This window comes from Miniopterus natalensis, chromosome 2 (genome assembly GCF_054644295.1).
Source record: "Miniopterus natalensis isolate mMinNat1 chromosome 2, mMinNat1.hap1, whole genome shotgun sequence".
NCBI classification, from domain to species: Eukaryota; Metazoa; Chordata; class Mammalia; order Chiroptera; family Miniopteridae; genus Miniopterus; species Miniopterus natalensis.
In genome coordinates this window covers 100414109-100429726 of record NC_142082.1, presented here as the reverse complement: position 1 = coordinate 100429726, position 15618 = coordinate 100414109, and the positions used below count along the sequence as shown (strand labels likewise).

The 15618-nt window shown below is 38.3% G+C and overlaps 1 protein-coding gene across 1 annotated transcript; it reads left to right on the top strand.

Annotated features, from left to right (window-relative positions):
• Positions 1 to 420: 420 nt before the first annotated feature.
• On the top strand, positions 421 to 14373 carry POMP (proteasome maturation protein). Its single transcript, XM_087813749.1, has 7 exons — positions 421 to 706; positions 1045 to 1082; positions 3144 to 3241; positions 5184 to 5244; positions 6773 to 6874; positions 10110 to 10203; positions 14203 to 14373. Exons 1-7 carry the CDS (start codon positions 421 to 423, stop codon positions 14268 to 14270), a joined length of 747 nt encoding a protein of 248 aa, XP_087669875.1. The 3' UTR covers positions 14271 to 14373.
• Positions 14374 to 15618: the final 1245 nt, after the last annotated feature.

Here is a 15618-nt window from a genome sequence, read left to right as displayed (position 1 = left end):
TCTTGCTTTCCTCACCTGTAAAACTGAGGTGACAGTAGTACCTACTTCAAAAGATTACTGAAAGGATTAAAGGAAATAGTTCATGTTAAGCAGTTACAACTGTAACTATAAAGTGAGAGTCCTATATATGACAGTAATTATCACACTTAGTTTTCACCCTTCCGATCCCCAACAGTCCCTCCTCTCCTCTAGCCCAGGAACCACATCGGCCTGGTTCGTTTACTTTCTTAGCCTCACCACAGGGTCCTGAACACTAGCAGGCCTTCAATATATGATTTAAAAAAAACTTAGTATGCCTTGTGGTCCAGTTTTGCCTTACTGGCTGAACGACTGCAGGCCAATCACTCACCCCACCTATGCCTCGTTTACCCTTATGAAAAATATAGTATCTATCCAAGAGATCTTGTATTAAATAAGGCGATGCATCCCCTGAAGCACATCGCAACACGTCAGATGTACGACCGCTGGATGTTTGTTACTACCAGAGCGGAGGTCCGCGTCTTCCCTCTCGGGGCACAGCTCGTCCGGGCCCGCCCTGCTCTCAGCCCACACCCTTACGGCGCCCTTGCTCCCCGGTCCCCCGGGACTGCAGGCGTGGGAGCCCCGGCCCAGCGCTGCTCCCTCCCGGCGCCCCGCGCCCTCCTTCCTTCCTCGCCGGACGGACGCACTTCCGGCGGATGTGGGGGGAGCAGCCCCGGAAACGGAAGTGAGCGGCGGGGCTAGCTGACGGTAACGGGTTGAGGGGCTCTTCGCAGAGTGAGCTGAAGATGGTGAGTGAACCCCCCGTCGACCCGAGTTCCCGGCGTATTCGGGACCGTGGCCTGGGGGGACCAGGCCACCGCCTCCCAGCCGGTCTCCTGTAGCGGCGTCTTTGGTGGGAGGATGAGACCGGCCTCAGGCGCCAGGATATGTCGAGTCATGGGGTCGGGGGTTCGCGGCTGCCACTCGGGCCGCGCTCCGGTGCTGGTCCCGCGGCCAGCGCTTCGGCTTCATCCTTTTCCATCCCCTTCTCTTCTTTCGATTTGTGTCCTCTTTCCCCCCTAGCAGACCCCGACCCCGTCCTTGTAGTTGGCACGGAGTTGGTAAGGACATATCGAAAGTGCAACCTCTGTGGTGTGGCGTTGCCGCCTGCCCTTCCCCTAAGGGGAAACCTTTGGGAGCCCAAGATCCCCAAACTCCTCGCCCACCCCTGACCCTTGGAACTGACTTCATAACAAACCCACAACAATAGGTCTCATTTTTATCACTTAACTTTACTCTACAACGGTTTTGGGAACTTGTTTGCCAGATGCTGGAGTGGAAAAAAAACACAGTTGCTACTTAACGTTTGTCAGCATTGTTAGTGCATCTCCTCCATCCTCTGTCTCCTTTCTCTTTCTCTCTTTTTAACTTTAAAATTGTAATTTTGGGGGAGGACTCCTGAATCACCAGCCTCTGATACCAGTACTTCTCCTAGGCCGTCCGGATCTAGAAAACTGCTGATCATTGTAAAGAGGTTTTATAAACACCCTCAACTGTAACTAGTGGTATTAGAAATATCAAGTACTAATCCTGATATTTTACAGAAAGTAATTGGGAAGATGGTTTCAGTAAAACACAGAGATCAGAATCCCCTCTTTCTTTGTGCATGGAAGAAACTTTTCCTCTGTCACTTTACAGTGAAGCAGCCTGGGAGGAGGAGACTGTTCATGCAGAAAAGGATGTACGTTTGGGAAGGTACCTGGAAAGATGAGTAAACAGGACCAGAGAGGTTGAATGGGTTGATTACAGTCACATAGTGGGTTAGTGACAGTCCACACTAGATTCCAGATCCTTTTCCTGATTTACCCCATGATTCTGTGTGAGGGAGCTGAAATCTCTTGTGCAGGTTCTTGAGTTCCAGGCTAAGCACCTTGGACTTTATTCTTCAGACAAGACATTGATGAATCAGTGAAAGGTTTTTAAACAGTGTTTGTGGGGGAGATTGTATGTTTAGGAAAACCTTGATATGCAGAAGTGGAAAATGGAAGTGTGTGTAGGCAGTAAGACCCAGTAGAGTGTTGTGTAAGAAGTTATCCAGGTATGAGATCCTGGACTAGGGTGGTTGGTTGAAGAAGCCCTGGACAGGATAAGGTACCTAACCAAATAAAATATACGAATGACTTTAGAAATTAATTAAAGGCTGGATTTCTCAGAATAGTTTCTCCTAGAACAGTATAAGAGTGATGCCAAACTACCTCTAGCTGTTTTACATTTTTATTCAGAATTGTGGGGATATTGAACTTGAGCAACTAGTGATTTAAAGTCAGCGTCTTGTGTTTTACATGTATTTGCTTGTCTCATTTATCTTCACCAGACTAAGCCCTGGAAAGTAGACATGCATCTTTGGCATCTAGCAGAGTACCTGCCATATAGTAGATGCATAATAAATATTTGATGATTAAATGTATTATTGTATAAATGCATGGGGTGACTATTTACCAGAACCAAATGCACTGAGTCTGTCTTTGTTTTTGTTTGACACTACCCTGACTAGATATATTTATTTTTCATAAGTAGTACCTCTTATAAAAGCCACTTTCTGAAATCCCTCCCCCCTTTTTAAGCTTCTGTTACCACTCTATTCTAGCTGTTCTGTTCATTGTTAATCCCATTTTCTTATACTTCTTCCTTGTCCTGAAGGAATGGTGTTACCCAAGATTCTGTCCTCATCATCCAACCTAAGGGAGGAATCTGTCCATTGGAAGTAAATCTGATTATGCTATGTTATAATTGACAGAGGCTCTCTGTCAATTTCGTAATAAAACTGAACTTTTTTGCACCTTTAAGCCTTTTCATTTCATCAGCCTTTAATTCTGACTTTCTCACATGATCATTTATATTCTTATACCTTTAGCCATGTTCTTTTTTTCCCGAATGCCTTTTGATCTGACAGCATTCAGAAATGATTCCTTCCTACCCACAGATTTGATATTCACTGTACCATGTGTGTCACTCTAACATAACGCTAAGTAAGGCTCATTGTGATTGTCTAGAATGGGATCTTTGAGGACAGAGACCTTACTTTTTTCTCTCTAGTGCTTAAACCGTGATTTTTACTTAGAAGTTCAGTAGCGGTGTTTTGAATTTTTTGTATTTAATAGTGTTCTTTATTTGTATTGTAGAATACCAGAGGACTTGGATCTCAGCTAAAGGACAGTATTCCAGTTACTGAGCTGTCAGCAAGTGGACCTTTTGAAAGTCATGATCTTCTTCGGAAAGGGTATATGTGGGAGTTGTGACTTTGACTTTTTTATAATAAACTGTTCCTGGAAATTATTTTTCATGATATTCTTTAAATATTTTGCCCGGCTGGGTGTGGCTCAGCAGTGGAGCATCAACCTAGTCTCCAGGAGATTGCAGTTCGATTCCTGGTCAGGGCACATGCCCAGGTTGCAGGCTCCATCCCCAGTTGGGGACGTGCAGGAGGCAGCTGATCAATTACGACTCTCTCATCATTGATGTTTCTATCTCTATATCTCTCCCTCTCCCTTCCTCTCTCTGAAATCAGTAAAGATATATTTAATAAATAAATAAATAAATATTTTGTTAGGCCCTAAATATATATTTAGTTTGGGAGTTAGCAAGTAATATACCTTAGACCGGGGGAGGAGGGGAGTGAGGGCTTAGATATTTTCTATAGCCAAAGAAGTGCCTTATCAGCGTAGTAGGTTCCCAGGTTAGGGCATCCTCCTAGGAGACATTACCCAGTAGCATGATTTGATAGGATTCTTTATTTTGCTATTGATAACTTGGAGGGCCATTTTATTAACTATTAGACTGATTCACTTTATGGGAGGAAACTCTAGAACATAGCAGTTAAGAGCATGGACTTGATTCCGTATTCCTGGATTTTGACCCTGGATTTGCTATTTATTAGATGTATGCCTTTGGGCAAGTTACTTAATTGTTCTAAGTCTCATTGTCCTCATCTGTGAAATAGGGCTATTAATAGTGTATATGCTTTTTTGAGGAATAAATGAGTTAGTAGTACATGAAAAATACTTAGAACAGTGCCTGACAATAGTAAGCACTCAGTGTTAGCTGCTATTCTCTTTCTTTTCTAGCTTTAGCACACAGTTGTAGTCCTCTCAGTTTCTTTTATGTTTCTGTATGTCTAGGTCTCAATTTCTGGTACTAGTTCTTTTTCTTGGTAGGTTGCTTTTCTGCTTAATCAAATAAGAATAATGTCTTCCCCATCATGAACATTTTGTGTTTTGAATTTTACATCTAATTTTAAGGTGTTTAGTTTGTACTATAATAGAATGGCATTTTAGTGGTGTCTGGGGACAGACAGAATGCCTCATTACTGTCTTTCTATTTTGTAGTGAAAGATTGAGTATATAGCCTTTGAAATTGGAGATACAGTTTGATTTATAGTATAATCAAATTCATAAGGTAGCCAGTAACCAAATCCTGATAGTTTGTTACGTCTTTATTTTTTCACATAAATGCTCCTTTTTCTTGCTGGTTAGACTAAGATCTCCATGAGCAGGACCATTTTCAAATTCCACTTACATTCAGTAAATTATTATTGTGTGATTTCTAAGGTTTCTTTTATCTCTCAAATCCTGTTTTGGACAATAAGATATTCATCTTTATATATCAGGTGTAATAAAAACCAGTGGTCTGGTTCTAGCTGTGTATCACTTAACATAGTACTTTCTATGTAGGAGGTGTTCAGTAAATGTCGTACATGTTGTTTGATGTGTGTTATTAAAGATACATTAAATATTTAATACACATTTGACCTGAGCAGAAGAGACTTAGGTATTTTATATAACACAAAAGCATGTCATCAGAATAATAGTAAAAAACATGCTTTATGAAATTTCTTCTAGATATCAGGCATCATTTAACACCATTTTTTAGAGGCGTCTCTCTAGTGAATTGCAGTCTTGACCACAAGTATCTATATTAGATGCATTTTAAAACAATTAGCATATAGTAAATTTGACTTTTTAAAATTTGACTTTTTTCCCCTTTTGGTGGGTAGTTATATGAATTTTAATACATGTATCATTTCCTGTCAGATACAGAAGTTTCACCATCCCCAAAAAACTCCCCTCGTGCCATTCCATTGTAGTTATTCCTTTGATAGTTGTGATTTTGAGCTTTAAGTATTGAGTGATAATGTGATCTCTCTTTTAAATGTTTATTTTCAGTTTTTCTTGTGTGAAAAATGAACTTTTGCCCAGTCATCCTCTTGAATTATCAGAAAAAAATGTAAGTATGTTAACAGTATATTTATTTTTGTCCTCTAGTAGAAAAATGCTTTCAATAATATGTTTGTGGTTACATTTATTGAGACAGTTCTGGTGTGGAGCAATTGACCACGAAGAGTATGAAGCCTTATTTTCAATATTTTTGTAGAGTAGGCTTTGAATTATCCTTATACTGCTTCTCTAAAGTTCCCTTTCTAAACATTAATGTCTATCTTTTTATGGATATTTCTAAAGGTTAGTCCACCTCTCCATTCCTCTCATTGATTTTTTTTCATTTTATAATCCCATTTTCTTTTATATTTTTCTCCTGCTATTGTTTGATGTAGACCTCCAAATCCCTATCTCTAGCCTTGACCTCTTTCTCAGGCCTTGCTTCTCCAAGTTACAAAAGGACATATCCACATACTAGGCACAGTATGTACACAGATGAATATGACATAACCCCCAGCCTTAAGGGACTGAAAATTTAATGGGAGGACAAGCAGTGGATAGGGGCATCATAAGATGCTTAGAGAACCAAGGATGGCGCAACCACCTGTGCTTAGGGATTGTGGAAGGCTTTACTGAGGAGGGGACATTTGAGTAGTTTTAGACCGATGTTCTCCAGGTAAATAGATGGGGAAAGATCATTATCAAAGAGTGTATAGCCTGTACAGATGTTCTTTAGACAGTGTAGAGGGCTTTTAATTACACTTTTAGAGCAAGAAGAAAGAGCTGTTACTTGAGGAAGATGGTGCACCGTTACCCAGAAAGCTGACCTCCTCCATTTTTTTTTCCTCTCTTGCAAGGGGAAGGATCTTTGTATAAGAAAGAGTAGAACAAATAATATGGTGGTGAAATTGAATTTCAAATTAGATGAGAAAATAAAATGGCTCTTAGTTTAAGTGCATTCTGATTTCATGCTCAGAAGTTAGAGGAAGCTTAAGTGTTTTTCACAGATGAGGCTAACCAAGGAAAGCATGTAAATTGGATTTATGGAAGTAAAAGCTGGTAAGGATAGCTCATTTTAATGAATAAGCGAACTACATCACAGATGAGAAAATAGGTCAAAGGACTAAGCCAAAAGTTAAAAAACCATTTACACAGGAGAATGTGAAGTTTTGCGTTTGGGTTCAAAAGATGAACTATACACATTTAGATGGGGTAAACCTGTCTTGATAATAAAACTTGATTTTAATTGACTGTATGGTTATTATAAGCCAGCGGATTTTGTTAGCTACTGAAAAGAACAGTTAATGCAGTCTTGGACTTTATTAATAATAAGATGGAGTTCAAATCAGGGGAGATTATCCCCTCCATTTTTGTAAGTATTAATTTGGTTATTAGATATGGAATATTGGTTCAGTTTTGAGCACATACCTAGGTTGAAGCACATACTTACGTCGGGGCGTATACAGGAGGCAACCGATCTATGTTTCTCACATCGATGTTTCTCTTTCCTGCCCTCTCTCTTCCTCCCTCCTCTAAAAAAAAACATGGGTGAGGATTAAAAATAAGTAAAAATAAAATTACATTGCTGTCTTTTGTAGTTCCAGCTCAACCAAGATAAAATGAATTTTTCTACACTGAGAAACATCCAGGGTCTGTTTGCTCCTCTAAAATTGCAAATGGAATTCAAGGCAGTGCAACAGGTAAGTGTATGTGTGTCAGTTATGTGTGCATCCCATGTGTGTTGATACCGATTGGAATGACTCTTCTATTTTAATAATAGCTGTACAAACCTGACCTCCCCTACAACCTATTCTACTTTCCCCCTTTTAGGGCATGACCTCGATTCCTATTTTATAGAGAAAAAAGAAGCCATTAAATGGAAAACTGCTTCAAATTATGGGCTCAGTGTCTGAAAACTTACCTGCATCCACTTTCATGTTTTTTCTTTTGGAGGGTTTCATTGAATTTGAGATGCCTGTAGGACTATCCAAGTGAAGCTATCAAGTAGGCAGTTTGTAAATACCTGAGTGTACCTGTTGCTCAGGAGTAAGATCTTCAGAAATGCCTTCCAAGAATGTAAGAAGTGTCCCCCACCTGTGTTCTGGCTCCCTTTTCATGGATCCTTTCTATAGCTGATATCTTCAATCTCTCTCTACTTGCTGGAACTCAGCAGCTTTTACATATATGTGAACCTCTGTCCTTTAAAGCAAAGAAACATTGTATCAGTCTCATCCCTTTATAGCAACTTCTCTCTGAATATGCTTTTGTAAGCTGAGCTTCTTAAAAAAGTTGCCTACATTGCCCTACATTGCTACATATATTTCTTTACCTCCTATTCACTCAATCCATGGTTCTCTGGCTCTCGTCACACCACCGAAATTGTTCCTGAACAGTGGACGTTGTTATGCCCTCATTTTGCTGATCTCCCTGTGGTGTGTAACACTAGTGGCGGCTGCCTTTTTCCCTTGGCTTTTAGGACACTGCACTTTCCTGGTGTTCCTATCCTCTCTGAAACCTTATTTCCAGGTTTGCTGTGTAGCTTCCTTTTGGTTTCGTCAGTTCTCTGAAATACTAGTTTTGTTAGTACCCATTTCTGGTCCTCTCCTTGTCCTCTTGTTTCCTATCTGTTCCTATGACTTTAGGTATCACTGAGCTGTAAACCTATAGGTTTCTCTAATTGGGATGCCCACAGGCACTTCAAATTTCACTCAAGTACCAAATAACACGTTGTTTCTCACATACTCCTTATCATGTACGAACCAAGTTTTTCCTAAGGTAGAAAATGGAACATTAGCCTTGGTTATCTCACCTAGCATCTTATCCCCCACTCCCACCCTCCAACATCCAGTCAATTACCTCTTTTACCATTGCAACTACATTGGTTCTGACCCCGACAGTGCTTCATCTGGATTACTGCAACATCCACCCCTCCTGCCAGCCATTCCATTGTACACACTCTAGCCAGAATAATCTTTGTGAAACACAAATTTGATCATGTCATTCCCTTCTTTGCCCTCAAAGTAAACTCGCCTCCTTAACATGGCTCTGGTCATGAATTGCTTTCTTGCTCTCCACCATGCTCCATCATCTCCTCAGCTACTTGTAGTGTCCTGACTAATTTTGTTCTCTCTCCTTTTGGCCTTTGCACATGTTTTTCCTTCTACTGTGAATTCCTTTCTCTCACCTGGCCAAAATTGTGTCTTTTTCAATCGATTCTATTAATGCCATTACTGAGTCATTCTGGAAGCTGTTTTAGAATTTTTTCCAGGGATAAAGCTTTAAAACAGCATGCATGGCTTTACATCAGAATAACCTGGATGTGAATCTTGACTCCACCACCTACTAGTCTTAAGAACTTAAATATGTTAGAAACCTTTCTGAGCCTCAGATCGTGTGTTTGATTTTAATGCAAAATGGAATTAGCAGTGAGAACAGTGTAGGGTTATTGGGATCGTTCTGCAGATTAAATGCAATACATACTTTTGCACAAAATTGTTAGCTTTTCTTTTTATGCTCTTACAGATTCCAGCTACATATTGCTCATATTTTGGGCCTACGCTTTTAATCCCATTTAATCCAAAAAAATCTTTGTCCAGAATTCTGGCCCTTTTTTCCTGATCCTTGTGTTGTAGTTCTTGCTCGTCAGGATATATATCCACTGTCTGCTCATCCCTGCTTTGGATGCTTTCACAGGACGGTATCTCTGGTCAAACTGTACCTACCATCCCCCTACTGTCTGGTTTAATTTACAGGTTCCATTTCTGTTTCTTTCTCTTCTATCTTTATCCTCCCGCAGTTTGTTTGTTTTTCCAGTCTTGACAACCTAGAGAAATTTTTCCATGCCACAAAGATTTAAATAACTCTATAGGCCATTAGTAATTAAAAATATTTTTAGTCTGAATACAATTCTTTGGTGGAAAAAATCTTAAGTGCCTCCTTTGATTCTAAAGTTATGATTATTTTAAAACACTAGTATCATTTAGTCACTGACCACCTATTGCTTTTTTGGTATTCTTTCAGCAATATCCAAAATTGTCTGCATTGATTGAAATTATAACTACTAGACAATTAACAGAAAAAATTGAAAATTTGTTTTGGCTACATTAAAGTTTGTTGAGTACCAACTATGTGCCAGTGACTATACTATATACATACTTTACACCACACCATACTACAAGTTTGAGAGGGAGAGGTGGTGTAATCCTATTTCACAAGTGAAGAAACTGAGGGTGAGACAGATGAGGTAACTTAAAGCCCAAGGATTGGGAAGTAATTAGAATCATAATTGGAATCCAGATCTCTCTGACTCCACACCCGTGCTTTCTCCACTATACTTAGGTACCAGTCTGTGGTGTGTACTTACTTAATATTTGAAAAAAGTACATAACACTCTTTCAAAATGATGTGTTTTTTAAAGGCCCCACAAATGAGTTTCATCTTCATTTCCAATTACCACTACTGTTTGAAAGGGTTGTGACTTAGCGTTGTACTATGAGCAATACAAAACTACATACAGAGTGAAGTAATCAGTTTGCTGAGTAGAATAATGCTCTCACTGAGTTGGAATTTCTTTATGAATTTGTCCCACATTTATTAGAAACTAGATATAGTGCTAGGCTCTGAGGTTTTACATTTCATCAGATGTTATATACTGTGCTTTTCCTGAACAGAAGCAAAGCCCCCAAATGTGTGTGAACCTGATAGGATTATTAAGTGTTAATAAAAGTACACTTTTGGTGTCTACGTATTTTGAGTAAGTTTTGAGGAATTTTTAAAAACTTGGTTTGGGTCTAAAATATGAACTTTTTTTTCCTCTCCACTGGTTAAATTGACATTTAATTTTGTGGATTTTATAAATAAAGAATAAAGAACATGAAATTAAACTTTCCCTCCTTGTTTTTGTTCTAATTTTGCCCTTTCATACTTTTCCCAAAGGTTCAGCGTCTTCCATTTCTTCCAAGCTCAAACCTTTCACTTGATATTTTGAGGGGTAATGATGAGACTATTGGGTTTGAAGATATTCTTAATGGTAAGTGTCATTCAGCAACCTTTTCTGGAACCCCAGTAATGTGCAAGGCAACAGCAGCGAACAAAACCCACAGCATCCTTGTCCTCATGAGGCTGACTGTTGATTGGATTCAGTTGTGTTATCTACAGCACTTAGATACAATTTAATGGTGATAACTGTTTTTTAACTGGTTTTAAAAGTGAAAATTTTTTGTGGAGTTCTGAGGTTATAGTCATATCATTCATTTCCTCTCCTGAGGATAAAGTCTGATATGTGAATCCAATACAATATACTTAAGGTAATTTAAACAAGAATTGTTGTTTCAGTATTCACAGTGTTTGTGGGATATGACTAGTTTTTAAAACAACTAAAAAAATAGAAGTTTTCTTTAAAGAATATCCCCCCCAGATATTTTCTGTGCTTCTATAGATGGTGTGTAGGAAAGAAGACTCTGTCATCTTTAACAAAATTCCCTGGATAATTAATTGTATTATGTACAAGATACATAACTTTTAAGTAAAAACAACACATGCATCCTCTATTAATAATAATAGCATCCTCTAATTTTTCTGGTTCTGAGGAAGGTAAACAAATATAATTCTGTCCAGTATTGCCTCTACTCATTATGCCTCAGCAGTTTGGGAGAAACACAAAACCCAACAGGATTAAATTATATTAGTTTTGCTTGGCTGCTGATGTCCGGTAAGGAAATGGTGTGGACACAACAGAAGTCTAGCGAGCCTCCTCTTTGAGCATCTTCCCTGAGGGAGCTTTGTGAGGGCAGGAAAACCTGGAATTCCTAAGCTTGGACATTAAACTTAGTCCCCATTTAAAATTAGTAAGGTGACTGTTCAAGTCTGTATATTCTTATCTTTTAAGTAGCTATAAAATGCATTCATTTAAAAATCAGCTGTGATTCTGTGTAAAGAAAGGGAGAGGAATTTACTGAGCATTTATTCAGTCAAATGTTTATTATGTGTCAGGCTCTTGGCTAGGCTCTGAATAGACAGTGTTGAAAAAACCAACATCTGTGTTCTTATGGAGGAGGTGAACATTAAACAGATAAAACACAAACTGTTATAAATTGTGATTACATTCTAGGAATAGAAGGGATAGGAATAGAGTTTGTTTTTGGGTAGAAGAGGCAGGCACCTCTGGGAATATGACACATAAGTTGATTCCTAAAAGTTGTTTGATCTAAAAGTAGAGGGGAGAATATTTCAGGGGGAAGCAGTTATGTTGGGGGTCTCCTGCCTGAGAACAGCTGAAGTACTCTGAAGGGCTTAAGATGCTTATCCTACTTACAAGCTAACAAGTTAGTCTGTTATGGTTTCGTGGATATTGGCAGAAGGCAAGACTCTTAGAGACAAAAGGCAATTTATCACAGCAATAGCAGTAGCCAGAGTATCAGCTTTTCTCTTGGTGTCCCGAGCCCCAGTTCCCACAAGGCAGGAAGAAGGTGTCAGATGACACCTGTATATACCGCATATTTTGTTACAGGAAGAGGAACCTCACCCCAGGTCAGGACACCTGAATCTTATAATAGGCAGTTAGCCTGCTTGTATTGTGCTCCAGGGAAGACATATCTCTATCTTCTGAGGCTGTTTACATTTAGAAATGGCCTTGAAAAGGGTTAGAACAAAGGCATGCAGTGCATCTGCATCCAAGACTTAAGAATCTTGAGAGACCCATAGACAATTGTCTCCCAGCACATGTATGAATGTGTTAAGAAAGCCCATGTGGCTGGAGTGTTTTGAGAAAAGTGGAGAGTGGAATAAGGTGAGCTTGAAAAGCTAGGAGGAGCCAGAGCTTTGTAGAAATTTATTCAGAATGCAGTGGAAAGCTGTTGAATGGTTTTAATCAGTAATGTGATACAATTTCACATTTTAAAAGCTTACTCTCTTTTGGACATTCTTTTATATTCATTCCTTGCGTGTCTGTAAGGTAGATATGAGCTGGAAAGATCCCGTGATTAGGTAGGTGATTTTTGTCAGGATGAGACCACTGCATGGCACTTTGGGTAATTTCCTCTTTGTGGGAACTGTGACTACATAATGTATGGGTAGTTTATGGCTTCACCCTAGGGGCTGTGCCTTTGCTATTCCTTCTGCTTAGAATATTCTCCTCCGCCCCCCATTTTCAGGTCCCAGTTAAAATGGCACTGCTTCACAGGCCTTCCTTGACTACCCAGTCTAAAGTAGTCCTCAGTCACTCTGTCACCTCACTTTAATTCTTTGCATAGCAATTATCTGCTATTTTTTTTCTTTCTTATTTCTTGTTTCAACTTAAATACACACCTTGTGAGAGCTGGGGCCTTTATCTCCTTAGCTCTTGTGTCCCCAGTGCCTCAAGAAGTGCTTGATCCCTAGGAAGTGTTGCAAGCTCTTGCTCATCACATTCTTCTCATCATCTGACCCAGGAGGACATTTTATGTCTGTAATGAGGGAGTGGTTCGTTAATCTGAACTCCATGAGGACTGTTAAACCCTGGAAAATATACAGTGGAAATCTGTATGTTTCTCCAGTTTATGTTTTGTGACGTGTTGGAGATAATGAGGGTATTGGTCACTCGTCTGTGAAGTGCTTTGCCAAGAACAGTCTACATTTTACAAGGAAGGGAAGGGGCATGTGAGGAGGGCAATAGTAAAGTAAAAAATGGTCTCTTCCTTAATGCTGAAAGGAACCTTCCGTTCACTGCAGACCCTCACTTTAAGACGAGTAGCAGAGTGAGTCAGAGGCTCAGTCCTGCCCCATAGTCTCTCAGTGAGCTCCTGGCAGAGCAGGTGCTGGAACCACATGCCAGTACTTTTCTTACTTGGTATGCTGTCTTCTCAGGCATACCAAGTGCATATTTAACAAGTGTATATTTTATTAAAGGCAAAAGCTTAAAACAGAGTTTAAAAGAAATTGTTATCTAAATGAATATGATATTTGTTTAAAAATTTAAGACAATGTAGCCCAAATTCAGGTCCTCCATGATTATCCCCAGACCCATTTCTCTCCCTCATTCTCTGGTTACCTGCTGTTGCTAGTGTATGTCCTCCTGTCTGTCTTTAGACAAACTTGTAGTCAGAAGATATTTGGCATTGTTTAGTGTTAAAAACACATTGGTGTAATACTGTATCTCACAGTATACGTGGTACATCAGTACATTTGTTGATGGGTGCTTGCATTTTTCTCACTTATTAACACAAAACAGGGCTATAGTAAACATCTTTGCTTATTCTACTCATGTGCAGACATTTAAGTTTAGATTTTGAATATCTCTTATATACCTAGCAGTTTATTAGTAATTGTAGCAGTATCAGTTGTTGCTAAGGCTACTTTGTTGAGTGACAAGTGTGGAGAGTATAGATTAGATTGCTGAACTGATACAGTCTGCATAACCTCCAGTCTCTTAGGAGACCCAGTGAGGAACATCCAAATTGATCAGTAACTCTTGGTAATCATTATTTTAATGTGAATGGACATTTATTTTTACCAACTGATTATATAGTTTTGGGGTTTTTATTCTGTTTCCAGTCTAATGTTGAGTAGGACGCAAAAAAGAAAATAGGCTTTATTTGTCTCTAGGAACCTTACTCTTGCTATTAATTTTAAAAGCTCTTTCACATCTATTATCACAGTTAAAATTTTTATCTGACTGATCCATAAAAACAAGAGATGAAGATTGTTAGGATTTTTTTGTTCTAGAATTCTGATTTACGCTTGTGTGTTGTGTTTGTGAATGCAACAGAGCACAAAACAATAGAAATAAAATGTTTTTGCAATTTAGATTAAGAGATTGCCTCATCTCTTAATTAGAGCTTGTTCCTAGAGGCATCTGGGAAGCCAAAAATATTCCTTGGTTTTTTTTTTTTTTGCATTCAGTCCCCCCACCCTTGGCCCCAGGCAACCACTGGTCTGTTTTCTTGTCCCTTGAGATTAATTAGTTTTGCTTGTTCTAGATTTTTATGTGAATGGAATCATTGAATTTATCTTGTTTTGAGCATCTTTAATATGTGTTTCTGTTTGTTTTCAGACCCATCACAAAGTGAACTAATGGGAGAACCACACTTGATGGTGGAATATAAACTTGGTTTATTGTAATGCAGTGAGCTGACCATGGAAATGGAGGGACTACATCTCGTTTATAATCATCTTTTTACTATAATTTTATGTATACAACATTAAAAGTACTGACACATGAGAATTGTTGCCTACATAGTATCATCATTTGACAGTTGAAAGCATTAGAGATGATTTTAAAATTACTGATTTATATTGAAACAGTAGCCTTCTATGTCTTTAAAAATTGTTGCTAATGAATATTATAAAACCGACAACAGGTTCCAGTTGAAGCTATTTTCTAGGTATTCCATAAATTGAATATTGAATAACCATTATTAGTATTTGAGTCTGTAGTCTTCATATCCTCTTTCAGAGTAAACATCTATAATTCATTTCAGTAATAACACAAATTAAATACATAATCAGATACTTATAATTTACCTTGTTTCAATATAGTCCATTAGTACTCATAAGAATAGTATTTGCTATTGAAGCTATTTTGGAATTATAGCTATTCTTTGATTCTTTCACGTTGAAAAGTATAAGTTCACTAGTTTTTATTTTAGTCTTATTTTTAAAGTGAAAAATTAAAGCAACCAGCAGATGTCAGTGTTGTACTGCATAGATTTATATATCACAAGATGTTTAAATTAAAAGATCAGAACATTCAAGTATACATAAATACTATGTTTCCGTGAACAAATTACATTATAACTTATTTTAAAAGAAATCTTCATTATGGTGGTTCTTTCTTATAAGGTATTCTTTATGAACCTGGTATATAAAAATTAAAGATTTTGAAATTTAGTGAAAGGATATCCTTTCACTAATTAAAAAACATTTTAATTATCAAGTTTTTATATCTTTTTGATGAGGGGTTAATATCCAAAGCATATAAATAACTTATACAACTCAAAACGAATGACCCAATTGAAAAATGGACATAGTATCTGAATAGACATTCTTCCAAGGAAGATACAGATGGCCAGTGGGCACATGAAAAGATGTTCAGTGTCACTAATTAGAGAAATACAAATCAAAACCACAATGAGATGTTACGTACCTCACATTCTTGTGCATTCTTATGTCCCCAGAAACATGTTTATTGAATAAGTCATCAATTTGTAAGTGAAGGCAATATTGCCCCCCCCTCCAGGGGCTGGAGACATTTGAAAATGTTTAGAAGATATTTTTGGTTGTCAAAGTTTTAGATGGAACTGCTACTGGCACGTAGTAGGTAGAGGCCAGGGATGCTGCTAAGCATCCTACAACATATAGGACATAGACTTAATGGTCATGTAAAGAATTGAAAGCACTAAAGGAAGATAATGTAAGATACTCCTAATTTATATTGAAATAGCCCTCTGTATCTTAAAAAAAATTACTA

What these genes read in the sequence shown, in the direction of transcription:
- POMP (XM_087813749.1), top strand. Translation starts at nt 421, where the DNA reads ATGCATCCCCTGAAGCACATCGCAACACGTCAGATGTACGACCGCTGG. An exon ending in TTGAATTATCAGAAAAAAAT is followed by an intron (nt 5,245 to 6,772) that starts GTAAGTATGTTA and finishes TGTCTTTTGTAG; the next exon opens with TTCCAGCTCAACCAAGATAA. An exon ending in GTTTGAAGATATTCTTAATG is followed by an intron (nt 10,204 to 14,202) that starts GTAAGTGTCATT and finishes GTTTGTTTTCAG; the next exon opens with ACCCATCACAAAGTGAACTA.